Here is a 15,322-nt window from a genome sequence, read left to right on the forward strand (position 1 = left end):
GGAGCATGCAGGACCGCCGGATGTGCAGAACGCTTCTGCGCACTTTGCGCATGCCCAGAAGCACTAAAATTGCGCGACTTCCGGGTTTTTGGTTTTTTTTACGTGCGTTTGAGTTACGCACACCCGCGTTACGCACGACGACCCGGAATGGATTGCATGCGTAACCCGGAGTTCCACTGTATTTGGGAGATTGGAGGTTGGCAACTGCAGCGGACGGGGCACTGCCCCACCAACCTCAACCTGCCCTCAGCCAGCCTCCGCCTGCCTGCCTTCTTACTTACAACCAGTCCAGGGAGTGGTGCTGCCTGTTGGCTTCCTCCTCCTTAGCGTTGGTGTTGCCCTTCTACAACTCAGCAGGGAGAAAGGTGGGAACAAAATTAGAACTATCATTGGTTGTGACTCCACCTCCTGTTGGTCTCTCTGCCTTCTATCCCACCAGTCCCAATGGGCTGCAGCCACCCCTGACTTTAAAGGCCTCCACTGCTGAATGTGAAGTGCTTTGGACATTCTTAAAGCGTTCTAGAAACACTAAGCATTCTTCTCCTTCCAGGTGGGAGCCATGGCTACCCCACTGCAAGCAGCCGCATGTCCAGGAGGGGAGGAAGCGCACTAGGCTCTTCAGCCAGTAGCAGCTTACTTGACATAGACCCTTTGATTTTAATTCACCTGTTGGACCTGAAGGACAGGAATGGGATGGAAAACCTGTGGGGCCTACAGCCGCGCCCTCCTGCTTCACTGCTGCAGAACAGAGGTGAGTGGATGGAACCTCCTCCCCGCCCCCCAAATCCAATCAACAGCATTAACAGGATGGAGCTTTTTGAATGGTTTCCTGTTCAATTTGCTTTGCTATACTTGGAATGGTTTTTAATGTGAAGCAACAGAATGTACTTCAATCATCCAGTTGTGTGTTTAAGTCGAAACCTTTGTGTGTCTTGGAATTGGCTGCTAAAGCTGTGCAATGCTAGATTAGTGTCTGTCACATAGGGTCTCTTTCTGGGAAGGATTTATAGTCTGCACTAGTTTTCCCCAACCTCAGTTCTACCCATCCTCATCTCCTAAGACGTTTTAGACCAGAACTTCCATCAGCTACAGCCATCATGGCCAATGGTCAGGGATTATGGGAGTTGGAGTTTAAAATATTTGGAGGGCACCAGGTTGGAGAAAGCTGAACCCGAACCTGAACCCTGAAGACAACCAAGGGGGTGTGCATGAGGTCGGAAGTAGGCATTTCGCTTAAAGCAGGTATCTTAGGGGTTTTTATCCAGTGTTGTCTACATAACTTACTGTTGTTGTCCAGCCTAATAATTCTCTAATACTGTGGTGCCCCGCTAGACGAATGCCTCGCTAGACGAAAAACTCGCTAGACGAAAGGCATTCGCTAGCGGAAGGCTGCCCCGCAAGAAGAAAAAGTCAATGGGGCTGCCTCGCAAGACGGAAAAAAAAAATTTTTCCGTCGCGAAAACCGCTATTCTGGCTTGGTGCTTCGCTAGACGAAAAATTCGCTATACGAAGACACTCGCAGAACGAATTATTTTCGTCTAGCGAGGCACCACTGTAATACATTCTAGTTCTGTTTTCCTTTAGTAGCATACTTGCTGCTGCAGATGCTTCTTCTTGGTGTTGTTTAAGATGCCTGCAGTCCTCAGCCCATGGCCCATCTGAGCTCTTAGAGAGGCAGGCATGATCACAGGGCAAACCAGCCATGCTTGCCATATTTTGATCTGCCTTTAAAACACTGGAGATGTATCTTAGCCTTAACTGGGCATGTGTCGAGGAAAGGTGACCTAACCATACATGTCCTTTTGTTGCTACAAACCAGTGAAGGTCAAACTTTAATGTTTTTATTTTGTTGGGAGTTAATTGACCTGGAGCCACTGATAGCTGGTTTCAGGTCACTTTGAAGCAACCATTTTGTTGACTTTAGAGAGCAGAGGATAAAATGATGATCAGTCTGGTACACACACACACACACTTTTTCTTCTTTCCATAGCAACACCTCTTGTACTGTCAGCTCTAAAGATAGGGAGAGAGAGAGAGGCTGGAACAGAACTTGGCTGTTGCAGTCTGGCAAAATTAAGCAGGCTTCATGTTATCAGTAGAAAGAGAGATGGCTAAGTGGCTTGTGAAGTTACCCAGATTCTTAGGTAGGGGGATAATGACAAGGTGGCCGCTGACTGGGGAACTCTAAAGTTCAGCTAGGAGTGAGATTATGGGAAGTGAACTTTACTGCCATTTCCATTGCCATGTTTCGTGGTACATGTGTTGCGATTCTTTGAGTGGGCAAAGGAAGAGGTCTAATAAATTATATCTGTCGTGTTGGAATGCAGCTGGGCTAACTACAGCAGATTTAAGGACTTAAATGAGCATTCTGATGGATATCCAGATGCACATTCTGAGCAGAACCCAGAGCTTCAGAGCGAAGGCAGTGTATTTCAATTTGCCTTCAATGAACTCCCCGCATGGCCACATCTGATTGGTTTTCAACCACATTCACTTCTGCTGTGCAGACTGCATGGTTTGTGCTGGTTTTGTAGTTGCTATTATGTGTGGTGTACACAGAACAGCCAACAGAATGAAATCCTGGGCTCTGTGATTGTGAAACTAGCTGGGGAGCAGAAAAGGTGTCTTCCGCGGTGCGAGGCCCAGGTATTTGCTCTGTGTCTATAGACATTGTTTTGGTGGGCTTCTAACTTTTTGCCATTTCCTCTCTGTCAAGCATCCTATTCTCTAAAAGAGAGGGATCAGCGGAGGCACCAGGCCATGTGGCGTGTTCCACCGGACTTGAAGATGCTGAAGAGGTTGAAAAGCCAGATGGCCGAAGTCCGCAGTAAAATGTCAGATGTGAAGAACCAGCTGTCGGAGGTCCGGAGCAGCAACGCTTCTGATGGGCCAACTGCTTATTCGTTTCCTGGTGACCAGGGAACCTTGGCTACTTGTGGGACAGAGAGCTACAACAAGCTGCAAGAACTTGGGAGGGAGCTGCTGACAAAATCATCCCTCTCTAGCTGCTACATACGGAATTGTAAGTGAGGAAGGGGGCTTAATTTTCCCTTTTTTTGCAGAATGGGGTCTGTCTGCCTGAGAACAGAAGTATGCAGCCTTTCTATAGCCTAGCCCAGGGGTCAGCAACCTTTTTCAGCCGTGGGCCAGTGGGCCTCAGACCATGTGGTGGACCAGACTATATTTTGAAAAAAAATATGAACAAATTCCTGTGCCCGACAAATAACTCAGAGATGCATTTTAAATAAAAGCACACATTCTACTCATGTAAAAACACACTGATTCCCGGACCATCCGTGGGCCGGATTGGGAAAGTGATTGGGCCGCATCCGGCCCACGGGCCTTAGGTTGCCTACCCCTGACCTAGCCCTAGACGTGAGTGCACCTACTCTGAAGGTGGCAAAAGAAGCTGATAGCACTCACTCACGGTACCATTGGAATGGTTTTAAATAAACCTTTCCAGCCAGACATTTTGATTTGTGGATTTACATGTCTAGCAGCTTGGAAACCTATACAGTTTTCTGATCCAATTTCAAACTGACTGCACCTGTACTGTGAATGTTAAACATCTCTTGCCAAAGCAGCCACCATGATGGTGGTTCTCTTGAGGTTTGTTTTTACTCAAGTTAGTGGCCTCCTGGGATTCTAAGAATTCCAGCCCTGGGGAGTGTTGAAACATGCAAGCATTGAAACAATTCAAAAAAAGACTTTCAGATGAGGTTCCTCATGTGGTGCGTTTCTGGTGCTTCACACAGGGCAGAGCAGGCCTGCATAACTTGATCTGCCAAGCCCGGCACATGCCTGCTGCCTGTTGTGGCTTTCTCCAGGTGCATTCCATGATGTTGCAGTCCTGTGTAGGTTGAAAGATCAGGAGGGTTATTAAGCTGCCGGGAAGCTGTGTTCTGCTTGATAGACTGTAGCAGGCAGGCCTGGTATAGAAATAATTCATTAGAATTTAAATGAAGCGAAACCTTCAATAGATTGATTTGATTTATTACAGTCACAGACCAATAAAAGTTGATGCAAACAGGTTCATTTACATAATAAGAGAACAGACAGAGCCGAAAGGGACTTCTTCCTTTACTCTCTGCTTTCTCATTTGTATTGAGAATAGAGATAATTTAACTAATGTAGGAAGAATCATCGCTTACACAGCAAGATAACAGGATTTCAGCGGGTTTACTGGGTAGAGAGTTCTTAATAACAATTAAGTAGGAGCCTCTTCATGTACCTAAGGATCGTAGGCTGCTTCCTTACCCCAGGGCAGACCCCTCATCTCAACAGCTCAGTATTATCTACTCTAACAGTAGTTCTCCAGGGTCTCCAGCAGAGACGGGTCTTTCCTATCTGTGCTTCCAGAAGATGCTTTTAGCTAGACACCAGAAACTGAACCTTTTGCATTCAAAGCACGTGCTCTCCCACTGAGCTGTGCCCCCACTAGATGCTCTGTGGTCTCCCATCCCCAGAACTGGAATTACAAAGCTTTTTTAATCAGTTTAGGTGGCAGATGCACTTTGAGGTGCTCTGGTTTAGATACTAAATAACTTCCGATGTAGCACCAGTTTTCAGTGATGGAGAGTAATTAAACTTGCTGAGTGAGAAAGGCATGTGGGGAGGTTTACCCTAAGAAAGGGAATGTTCTATCTCCCAGGGGGCCAAGTGGGATGTCATCCCCATTTTTCCGAGTCATTACTGAAAGATGTGATAATGGTAACATTAGTTGGTGTGTCTTCGTTATTTTTTGTTTTTTAATGCTGGTTATTTTAAATGTATGTTTCCTTTTCTAAATCTTGCAGCCACAAATAAGAAAATTCATTCAAGCAAAGCTAGTCGAAGTGGAGCAGCAGGGAGTTTGTCTCTGCGAAGAGCAATGGATTGTGGGGATGGAAATCTTCACTTGAAGGGAGATTGTCAGATTTCCTTTGAAGGTATAAACAGGTTTTTTTTGTGTGTGTGTGTGTGTGTGTGTGTGTGTATGTATGAGAGAGGGGGGGGATATTTCCCTGGTTACTACTGCATATTGAGATTCCAAATTGCTGTTACTACTGCATATTGAGATTCCAAATTGCCCTTACAATTGAGCAGGGGCAGCCAACATGGTGTCCTCCAAACTCCATCATTCCTGACCATTGGCCATGTTGGCTGGGGCTGATGGGTGTTGAAGTCCCGTGACGTATGGAGGAGACCCCAATGTCTACCCTTGCGATAGAAAGTTGTTCATAAACAAAACCACCCAAAGTACCCAGGATTGACAATATACAGTATTTTCCAAAGTATGGATTGTGTGCTGCAACATTGGGATCCCATTGTTATAGCCTGGGTGGCCATGTGACACACTTGCCTTGCCTTTCCATAGGTTGCCTGGGAAACCCAAAGCCCAGCAGTAGGCATGGCTCCCCCAGGTCCTTGACGAATGGCTGTACCTCAGAGCCATTGTCTAAGCCTGAAGACAGGCAGTGTGAAGTCTCAGATTCTGATGTGGGTGCATGTGGCTTAAATGGCATAATGCCTGTGGAAAAGGCCAGGAAAATAGCTGCTGTGGGGTAAGTTTATGTTGCTCTGTTAGCCTGTTTGTTAGCCTCCTCTCTTTGGAGGAACATCATTTTAGTCTCACCTTGTGGCTTTTGTAGCATATTTCTCAACTTGGGGTCCCTCTCTTTCCCATCCTCTGCTTTTCACTCTTGGGAGATGTTCACTAGTTAATGCTACATATATAAAAAAAATTACCTGCACCTAGAAAACCACCATATATTAAAAATAGCCCACATTTTCTCTGGCATGTGCCCGCTTTACCTTGTATTTGTTGCAAATGTTGGCTGAAGTAGTGTGCTTGACAGGGGAGTATTTGCAGGGGGGCAATATGGTGGTTGGCCCTTTGTAAAAGACTGATAGCCATGTAAGGCTTTGGGGCCCCAAATTGCTGTCTGTAGGTACCATGGCACCCTCAGGCGCTCCTTTGGTGCCTGGCAAGGTCCCCTGCCCCTCCCAATTTTTTTGAATAGTGTTTATTCAGATTGCACGGGTGGCTGCTTTTAATCTTTTTTTGGGGGGGGGGTTATTTAGATGGGTTACCTGTTTGGAAAGGGGGTTCTGAACATAGCCACCTTTTATTCTGTGAAATTGATATTTTGGGGTGCCCATGAAGGTTTCTTACAACTTCCAAATGTGCCTCCAGGCTGGAATCCCAGTTGCTGGAACCACAAGCTGGGAGAGTGTTGTTGCACTCAGGTCCTGTTTGCAGCCTTTCCACAGGCATCCAGTTGGCCTCTGTGCGAATAGGATGCTGGATGGGCCATTTGCCTGACCTGGCAGAGTTCTTCTGTTGTCCTTACTTTCTTACGTAAAAGTTTGGGCATGGAGACTTGACCTTCTAGACTTGGTAGTTGTTGTCTGCATGATTTCAGTTTAACCCCAGCAACCAAGTGCCTTTTTAAATAACAAAAGCTTGAGTTTCTTGGCAGTACTCGCTTAGCACTGAATGTCCTTGGCTGCTTTGTAAAACCTGCCCTGCCTCTTCCTCTTAGACCCAATTCAAATAGATGCCGCGTGGAAACAACAGAGCCTGCTGACTTAGAAAACAACACGGAGGCTGGAGAGCTGCAGGTGGTTCTCTCTGAGGGAGCCTCAGCAGGGGCAGAAGAAGGTAAATCCAAGGCTGTTTCGGTTTTGCGGGGAAACGGGCCCAGTAACCAAAAAAGCAGGAATGTCTCTTCAAATGCATTAAGGACTCAGTAACCTTGCAGGTTCAAGTATTGTGAATCTAAAGAAGCAGCTGTGGTTGTCGGTACAAAGAGCCTTCTAATGAACTTCCTTCTCTTACTATTCCACACGTTTCAAATCTTGCAAATCACTAGCTGGAAAGCCAAGCTGTACTTGGTAGCTTGCTTGGGGTTGGGGTTAAGTCAGTGGTCTGAGGTGCAGAGGGACTTTGTCACTTACCTTCCATGCAGGAGTCTAATGTGTCGTTAGAGAGCCTGTATTAGTATACCTTCTATATCCAGGAGGCTCCTGGTTCAATCTGCCCCCGTTCTTGGATCGTTGGAGGACCTTCCTTCTGTCTGAGTAAACTGTAGGAGTTGTAGTCCAATGACATCTGGAGGGCACCAGGTGGGTCTAACCATTCAGCAACAAGAGTATCCAGAGCAGTGCTTTGAAGGTCAGGTGTGTACCTCAACAGAATGCAGAACAAGTCTCTGCTGCAGCCATGCAGTCAGTGGGTTGCCTCTGGAAAACATTTTCCATCTCTCACCTTGGCTCTTCCATCTGTGAAACTGGAATAAGTGCCTTGCCTCACAGGAGGAGGTTGTGCTAATGAGCAAAGGGGCTGTTTATCTCTTGAGCAGTGGGCTGAGGTTGCTGTGAGGTCCTCTTGGCAATGATTGTGGCTTAGCTGGGGTTCTTATGCATCTTTAGAATGCGATCTAAAGCAAGCTTAGCAGCAGTGGAGAAGACTTTGCTTTTCCCTATGGAAACAAGAGGCCACCCCGGGGCAGGGAGTAGGTTGTTCATTTAGAAGATCTCCCCACCCACCCCCTGCCACTCACACTTTTCTTGCAAAGCTCTGCCTTCTACCCCTGCAGGCATTTGAATTTCAATGTGTGACGGCACTAAGGTGCCAGCATCCACCACCGTTATCTGCGCAGGGCAGTCTTGCGTAGGTGTTGCAGGAGGCGTGTCTGACATCAGGCTGAAATTCCTTCTTAGTCACTCTGCTTTGCAGTTTGGCTGTCGTAGGAGGCAGCAGGAAGAAGGCAGACACACTAATTTATTGGTTTTTTTAAAGCTTGCATTATGGAAAACCCCGTTCCTTCTTATTTCCTTTTGTTAAGGGAATCGGAAGCAGCAGAACCTTTTTTGTAGCCATGGAGACGGAGAATGTTGGCAGTTCTCTGTTAATACTCAAGGACAAAGTTAATTGGGAGCCTGATGTTGTAGTGTGGTGCTCTGAGCTGGGGAAACCTCACTCTGACGTTTAGGTTCTCTTTGTATGTGAAACAGGGAGTGCCTTCCTAAATGGAGCTGCTTGGCAGAAGCCCTACAGCACCTTGGCTGTATTGAAACTCCCCAGATGTGCTCTACAACCTCTCTGTGATCTGGAAAAGTGTCCTGATTTGCAGGGTAGCACTTGGAGAAGCTGGGTGGTGTGAACCTGCTTAAGGAGGTTACGGCGCTGCCTTCAGCTGCTAAATATAGATAATGTTTTGACTTTGGAGCTTTTAGAAAAACAGTGATTCACTGATGTGCTGCTGGTGGCAAGAGGGCATGCTGCCTGGCTGGCTACCAACTGCAAAAAGCAGCTTAAATAGTGGAAGCAAAGACTATCATTAGGTGGATTTACTGAAGTAAGAGTAAAAAAGAGATTATGTTGGTCTGCAGTGAAAACAACATGTGGCTAACAGTCCAGTCCTCAACATGTGAACTTCGGAACAAGTTATTTTAATGTCAGTGGGTTTTACTTTTTAATGCACTGAGGATTGTTTGTAGCAGACATGGAAGCTTAACATAGAGTAGAAAAGATATATATATAACCTGTCGGCCAGTCCAGGCCATGAGGAATTCTTGTTAAAATTATAGCTTTCATTTAAAAAACACAAAAACTAGAGACAATAGTTGCCTACGCGTTTGAAAGTTGGTAGGAAAAATGACTCAGAATTGGAAACTAGGAAGGAAGCAAAATGGGAGAGCATTGGACTTCCTCTAAGGTTCCTTCTGTTCAGATGGAACCAGGCATCTAGTGATGGGTGCTGCCATTGACCAGTGGAGTCAGGACATGGAGACTTCAAAATTTCTTTTGGGGAAATGATCTGGTCATATTTGGAAGTCCTACTCCTGAGGAAATACACACCAGAGAGGTAGCACTCAGGTATTGATGCTGAAAAATCCTTCAGAGCATTCAGGCATCAGGTTCCATAAGTCTCCAGGAGTAGAGCATCCTAATAGGTCCCAGAATTGCTACACTCAAACCAAACCTTACTAGAAAGTGGTAAGTTCATGATAATAGAAACCCCTCTTATATAATACAAAGCTGCATTAAGTATTATTATTGTATTACTTGTTTGAACTCTGTAAACCAGGGGTCGGCAACCTGCGGCCCATGGGCCACAAGCGGCCCACAGGGGTCGTTTAAATGGCCCCCGAATTGCCCCTGAATCGAACTGCCCGATTGGCGAGTCCCCGCCCGCTGCGCTAAACCAGCGGAGCGGGGACTCACTTCCATGGTGCTGGAAATTGTGTCTGCACATGCGCAGACACCGGAAATCGCGTCTTTGCAGAAGCAGTCCGGCTCACAGAGCCATCTCCATGGGAGTGAACTGGCCCAGGTGAGGTAAGCCTTGCTGACCCCTGCTGTAAACCATCCTGGGGCCATAGGACAGGGACCAGAGCTTTAAAAACTCATTTTCAAAAAAGTGTTAAAATATAACTAGAAGTGAGACAGTAACATTTGTCATAAAGAGTCCTTTGTAAGGTTTTAACTTGGCCTTCCTAGGGTCACAGAACTTGTGGCTCAAAGGGCTGATGCACCCCCGTCTCCCAGTTTACCCCCATGGGAATGCAGATTTTGAGAGGAAACAGGTTTCCATTGCTAAAGAGAAGTACCCAAACAAGAACTTGGGCCTTATCCAGGGTGAATCTGAATATCCTGCTCTGCTCGAGGATGAGGAACTGCTCTGTGACTCTGCTCACTCAGTTCTCACAATTCTGGGGGGCCAGTTTTGGAATCTTGGTGAAATAGAGTAGCCATTTGCAAGATTTCAGCTAGTGCCCATTAAAATGTGGAACTTTTGTTAATTGTATTGTCTCAAAGAGTGTAAACGAACTGTAGTGCTTCAGCTCTTCAATAATTTCCTGTGATGCTGGTTCTTCCTGTTCAGCAAGTCTCCCCCCACCACATCACTCCTTAGGAGGTGTCAACCTCTGAGGGAATGGTTTTATTCTCTTTCCAAGGCTCCATGTTCCTTTCTGGGCCAACAAGGCAGGGAAGCTTGAGTGTTTTTTAGATCTGGATTGCAGTTCTCAGGGAAGAGACTGAACCTGTTGGTGCTTTTTTGAGAGCAGTTTCTAGAGCCTCAGCAGTCTCGTCTCTTCTCCTTGCTGTGTGCAGCTGGGCTTTGCCAGAAGCACATCCTTCACCTCCTGCCAGGCATGAGCAGTGACAGTGACATTGAATGCGACACAGAGAATGAAGAGCAGGAGGATGGGGAAGCTGCCAGTGCCACTCCGGATGTCTTCAGCCAGGCTTTCCAGTCCCAGCCTTCAAGTGACGGTAGGTAAGGAGGCTCTCAGAGAGGGATCAGGGCTGGGGAAAAACTCAGCGTCTAGGTCAACTGCCCCCCACCTGGGACCTTCCAGATATTTCAGACTACAACTCCCATCATCCTCAGCCAGTGCTGGTTGGGACTGAAGGAAGTTATAGTTCAAAACATCGGAAGGGCACAGGCCGAGGGTGGCTGGCCTATACGTTGCAAATACTTTCGCTTTTCCTAGTTCTTTGAGCTTCTGATTTTGTACTGCTGGTTCTTATCTAGTGCTACTCCCAATATTGTATCTGCCACTCATACATACACATCGTAGTTACACCCTTGGATCCTGAAGATGCCAATATTTAAACTCTGACCTCCTCAGTGTTCCTAGTTATGAAGCCGAGAGGACTCCCCCAAAGAGGCAATGACAGTTCTGTTGATTTGTGTGGGCCTTCTTATTGCAGTATGGTTGCCTTAGCAACTGCATAGGCTTCATGCATCACCACTCTCCTTTCACTGAAAGGACCACATTAGTGATGCAGCCTGGATGGGCACATGGTTGTGAAGGCTGCCTCTTGCATGGTGTAGGAGGACCTTCACTTGAGTGTCTTGCAAGTAGGACAAACATGCCCTACCCATATTGTGTAGGGATCTTGGAAATTGAGCAACTCAATGCAAGCACAGTATAGTGGGCACATTGCTCAATGTGGCAGTGTTATAGTACAGGTATTTTCCATCATCATATGTTCAGGGGAAAGCTGTGTGAGAAGCAGCCCCCCCACCTTGCATTATATGGGTTGCATTATATAAAATACTACTACTACTACTTAAAAAGAAAGTTATTTTAAACTGCTTTTGGTGTGTTGTGTTCTAAATCCCAGTTGTTTGTGTATTCAGCCTTTGAGCTATGCTCAGTTTTTCCTGAGGGTGACCAAACAGGCCCTGATGACCTCCCTTTTGCCACCGGAAAGGACGGCAGCACAAGGTAAATGGCAAAGGAACTGCTTTTGGGCTACTGGTTTCTTTGTGACTTGAAAGTCTCATTCTGGCAAATGACTTCAGTCACCCTTGATACATTAACTTTTATGAGGATTTGGGACCTGCAACTTTCTACCTGGGTGATATTTTGTAACATCTTAAAGGTTTCCTCACTCTTTATGCTTCTGTCAAAAACTGACTTTCCAGGAGGATGAGATCCTGCTGAAGCACTGCAGTACATAGTTGCCTGTTTGCATTGTTGTTGCAGGAGACATTAGGCTGCTCTGAGAGCTACTTGCTTTGCTTTCTCCTTTTTTGTTCATAATTCTAGGCTTGGGTTCTTTAAACCAGACTGGGGGGAAAAATACTTCAGGTGTATCCCTTCTCTGCTCTCTGCTCCCTGCCCCCTCAGAATGTTGACTTGGACTACTTCTGATAAGAAATTTCTTTCTCTTTCTGGCCCAGGTAGAGCATGAGGTAGCAGGGGCTACCCGAAGTTGGATTAGCATTCATTAGCCTGTTGAAGGTGGCTGGATGAAGCATCACAGGGTCCCGCTTAATTCACCTGCATTGTTTCTGGTAATGCCTTGTGCACACTTCCTTGCTCCTTCCAGTCCTTTTCCTGCTGAAAATCTAGCTGTACTTGCTTTTCTGATCCTGCTTGGTGTCAACCTGCACCCTGCGTGCCTCTAAAAGGTGCTGGAGCCTCAGCCTTGCTCTTCATGGCTGAGGAGTTAGGGAGAGGGAGAAGGGGAAGGGAATGCCCACCCCACCTTTATTTTTAAGTGAATTGAACTGACACTAAAGCTGTTACACTTCTGATTCCTGAGCTACTTACAGTGAAATGCCTCTATCCATGAGTCTCTCCTCTCTCCCCTGCCCCCTCCCCATTAGTCCATTTTTGGCCAGTTGAAAACACTTGTTGCCAAACTCTTTTGCCACTGTGCATTGCATTTGAGCTGCTAAAGGTGTTCTGTGAAGCTAAGCTGAATTGGCTGTTTTCTTTTAAGCATGAGTTACTGTATAAATGTTTGTTGCGTCCTCCTGAATGTTGTACTTAATGGAAGGATTTATTCTTAAATTGTTGTTTTAACTGCTGTAAAAATTCATATAGTTCAGATGAAAATGGTTTGCACTTTTAATTAATAAAATGAACATGGAAATGACAGTGCTTGTGCAGTTTAAACCACAGACCTTGGACTGAAAAGGATATTGTGTGTTGTATGGGGATGGCAGATTGTATGCAAGAAATAGCTGTTAAAATGCCCTGATTGTTACAAGCTGGTGAGGGGAGAGTGCCTAAAGCAGAGAATGATGCATATCCTTAGGATTTCATATCAATGCAGCAGCAGTGATGAAGGTGTCTAAGGTTGGGTCTGCTCCAGTGGGTAAACTTGGCCACATCCCTCTGCCAGTTGATATACCTCTTCTCTACTTGCTTTATTGGTCATAGCGTGATTGCTGAAATCTAACATTTTCTCTTGAAAGTGTAGCTTGCACTGGGTAAGGTCAATTCCAGTACTCCAAAATGTCAAGCCATTTGCAAGTTCCTCTGGTGATATTTTCAGTTAGAACAGCAAGACTGTGCTTAGCAGCAGAATTGAAGTCCTGTTGTTGCCTGACGTGAGATTCCCCCCCCCCCCATTTAGCTCCTTTAAAAAGGTGACTTTGTTTTCCCCTCTTTAAAAATGTGGTTATTTCCCTTGAAATAAGTACACAAGAGCATAATGTTTGCTGTTTTATTAAGATATTGGTAGAAGTTGAACATAGTCCTTACCTTTTGTGAACAGCTTTAATAAATAAAATATGGCTAATACATGATTCCTACTGAACTTGTGAGCTATAGGAACAAAGTTGTCAATGGGTCCCAACAGAGTAGTAAAGTCATTTCTATTAAACCAACCCACTTCATTAGTTTTCATGACAGCATAAGTATATTTCAACAGGAACTCAGTAATACACTTGGCATTCCTAGGAATGTGCCATGGTAATGTTTTTAGTAATAAGGGTGAATCTTAGCTGGCTTTCCCCAACCTAGCTTGGTTTTAGACTCTCCCTACTTCTAGAAACAAAAAAGCAACAGCCAAGAATGGTAAGTAAAACAAATCTGTTTATATTTATAAACCAAACCTTCTGATACTTGTATAATACGGTGCTGTTTAATACTGGAAGTTATAGATTAGTGTTTAATGTAATGTTAAAAGTGACTTTGTCACTTGAATGTATTCCTTGACAGTGGGCACATTCACATGGTGTGGTAAGCTCATAAACCACTGTGACTTACTGTACATGAGTGGATTGTGCCCACATTGCTCCTCTCAACTTATGCTAGCAGGAAACAAATCCTGATCCCTGCTTTGTCAGGGGTCATGATTTATTTTGCTCCCAGCAATCTGTAGCCAAGGTTTGCTCTTGACGTACTGATCATGCTCTATTGAAGCAAAACATGATCCCCAGTTCAAACATAAAACTAAGCTGGGGGATCATGATTGGTTTCCTTTCAGCATAAGCAGGGCTGAGACAAAACAGCACCAAAAGGTGCATTCTTGGTAAGCCATTAACTGTGGCTTACTTTGATGTGCAAACTGGGCCATTACTTGCACAACCCATTGGTGCAAGATTTTAACCTCCTCCAGTTGAAGGTTTTTATGCTGCACAGCCCTAACTCATAGGCATACGCAAAGCTACAGTAGCCTCTCCTTGCTTCTCTTTTTTGCATGAGAATGAGCTACATTTTGGCGGAGCCGGCTGTTCAGGTTCTCCAGAGCTGTAACGAAATTTATAGGTAACGGAAAGGACTGCTTGAATGTAATCTGCATAGTTGCTTTAATTGAATGTTCTAGGGAAAAGAGCACTGTGCCTCTGCATAAATAACAATGGACCACTATGAACAGAAGGCAAAAGGTAATGTTATACTCGATGAGATGGAAGGTTCTAAATTTAAAAGGCATTAGCAAGTGGCAGCTGCTACTTAGGAATGTTGGCTGCTAAAAGCCACAAGAAGCAGGAACAGGCTCTGCCAAAATAAAGGATGGATATTCTCTTCCTCATATGTCGTCCTTTGCTTTTCTGAGCCAGGAAGTGAGGGGACAAAGAAGGGAGTGCTTAGTAGGGGAACCACAGGAGTCTGCTTCCTTTTGGGGGGGGGGAGAGGGCTGAGTCACATGGAATAGGCGGGTATGTGCCTCCCTGGCTTCCAAACAGACAAGAACAATTGATGGCACTTCAAAATATAAATATTTTATTTCTACAACTTGTTAGTGTAAGTGAAATGGATTAATGGCTTGCTGCTCTGCTGCTATTCCATTTCTTGCATTAGGAGGCATTCTTCACAACTCTGTTTAAAGCTGGAGACAGGAGACATTAGGAGAGGGATTAAATGAATCCCTTTGAAACTCACAGTGAATAAGCTCACCAGCAGGTTTTGAACAGCCTCAGGGGAGAGGCAGCCTGGAGTCTCCTGTCCTCACCACCAACTACCACCACCACTACTAGTGTTCCTACACAACTCGCGTAGCTGATGCAGATTATGAGAACTTGAGGGCTGCTTCAGCTCTTTATTGGAAAGGTCTCATTATGCAAATGTCACCACTATTAAAATACACAGATTTACAAAACACTTTACAGACAACCAACATTAACAGTTAATAAATACAGTTAGATACCTATATTTTTTGTACATTCTCACCAGCTAAAGGATCAAAGTACAAGATACAGAACACTGAGAATATCATTAATTAAAAAGGGGAGCTTATTGCTTACGTCAGCAAGCAGCAAATAAGGGCACAGGAGTTTGAACTGAAGAGAACTACGTCCTATCACCAGTGGCATTAAGAGAAAAACACACAGCATGTCACAAAGCACTGCTTTTTTTGCCTAGTGTGTAGAATTGAGCAGCTTATATTGGACCAAGAACTACTACTTTTAAATATGTATTCTACCATGGTTGACGACTTGCCTCACAAATGGATCCTACATACTCTACCACTATGTAATGAAAGATGAACACTTTCTAGTTGTAACAATATTTTGTACTGGACCACACTAGGAATGGATGGCAGATTCTCTCCTGTAGGATGAACAGGATGAGCAGCAGATAATCC

At 45.2% G+C, this 15,322-nt stretch overlaps 1 protein-coding gene across 3 annotated transcripts in view; it reads left to right on the plus strand.

Moving 5' to 3' along the window:
• The window catches only part of TRIM37 (tripartite motif containing 37), a 38,699-nt gene extending 26,312 nt beyond the window's left edge, over window positions 1-12,387 (plus strand). Inside the window, exons 19-26 of one of the 3 annotated variants that reach the window (XR_004427962.1) lie at window positions 551-751; window positions 2,717-3,022; window positions 4,797-4,928; window positions 5,357-5,543; window positions 6,525-6,643; window positions 10,103-10,268; window positions 11,139-11,226; window positions 11,685-12,387. Coding sequence is in view for 2 of the 3 variants with exons in the window: in XM_033171890.1 (XP_033027781.1) it covers window positions 551-751; window positions 2,717-3,022; window positions 4,797-4,928; window positions 5,357-5,543; window positions 6,525-6,643; window positions 10,103-10,264; window positions 11,139-11,226; window positions 11,685-11,688 (1,199 nt within the window). In the remaining variant the exon portion in view is untranslated. The remainder of the gene's footprint in view (window positions 1-550; window positions 752-2,716; window positions 3,023-4,796; window positions 4,929-5,356; window positions 5,544-6,524; window positions 6,644-10,102; window positions 10,269-11,138; window positions 11,227-11,684) is intronic. The other 2 variants (XM_033171890.1, XM_033171892.1) reach the window with 2 other exon arrangements.
• The last annotated feature ends 2,935 nt before the right edge of the window (window positions 12,388-15,322 follow it).

Source organism: Lacerta agilis, chromosome 15, assembly GCF_009819535.1.
Source record: "Lacerta agilis isolate rLacAgi1 chromosome 15, rLacAgi1.pri, whole genome shotgun sequence".
NCBI lineage: Eukaryota > Metazoa > Chordata > Lepidosauria > Squamata > Lacertidae > Lacerta > Lacerta agilis.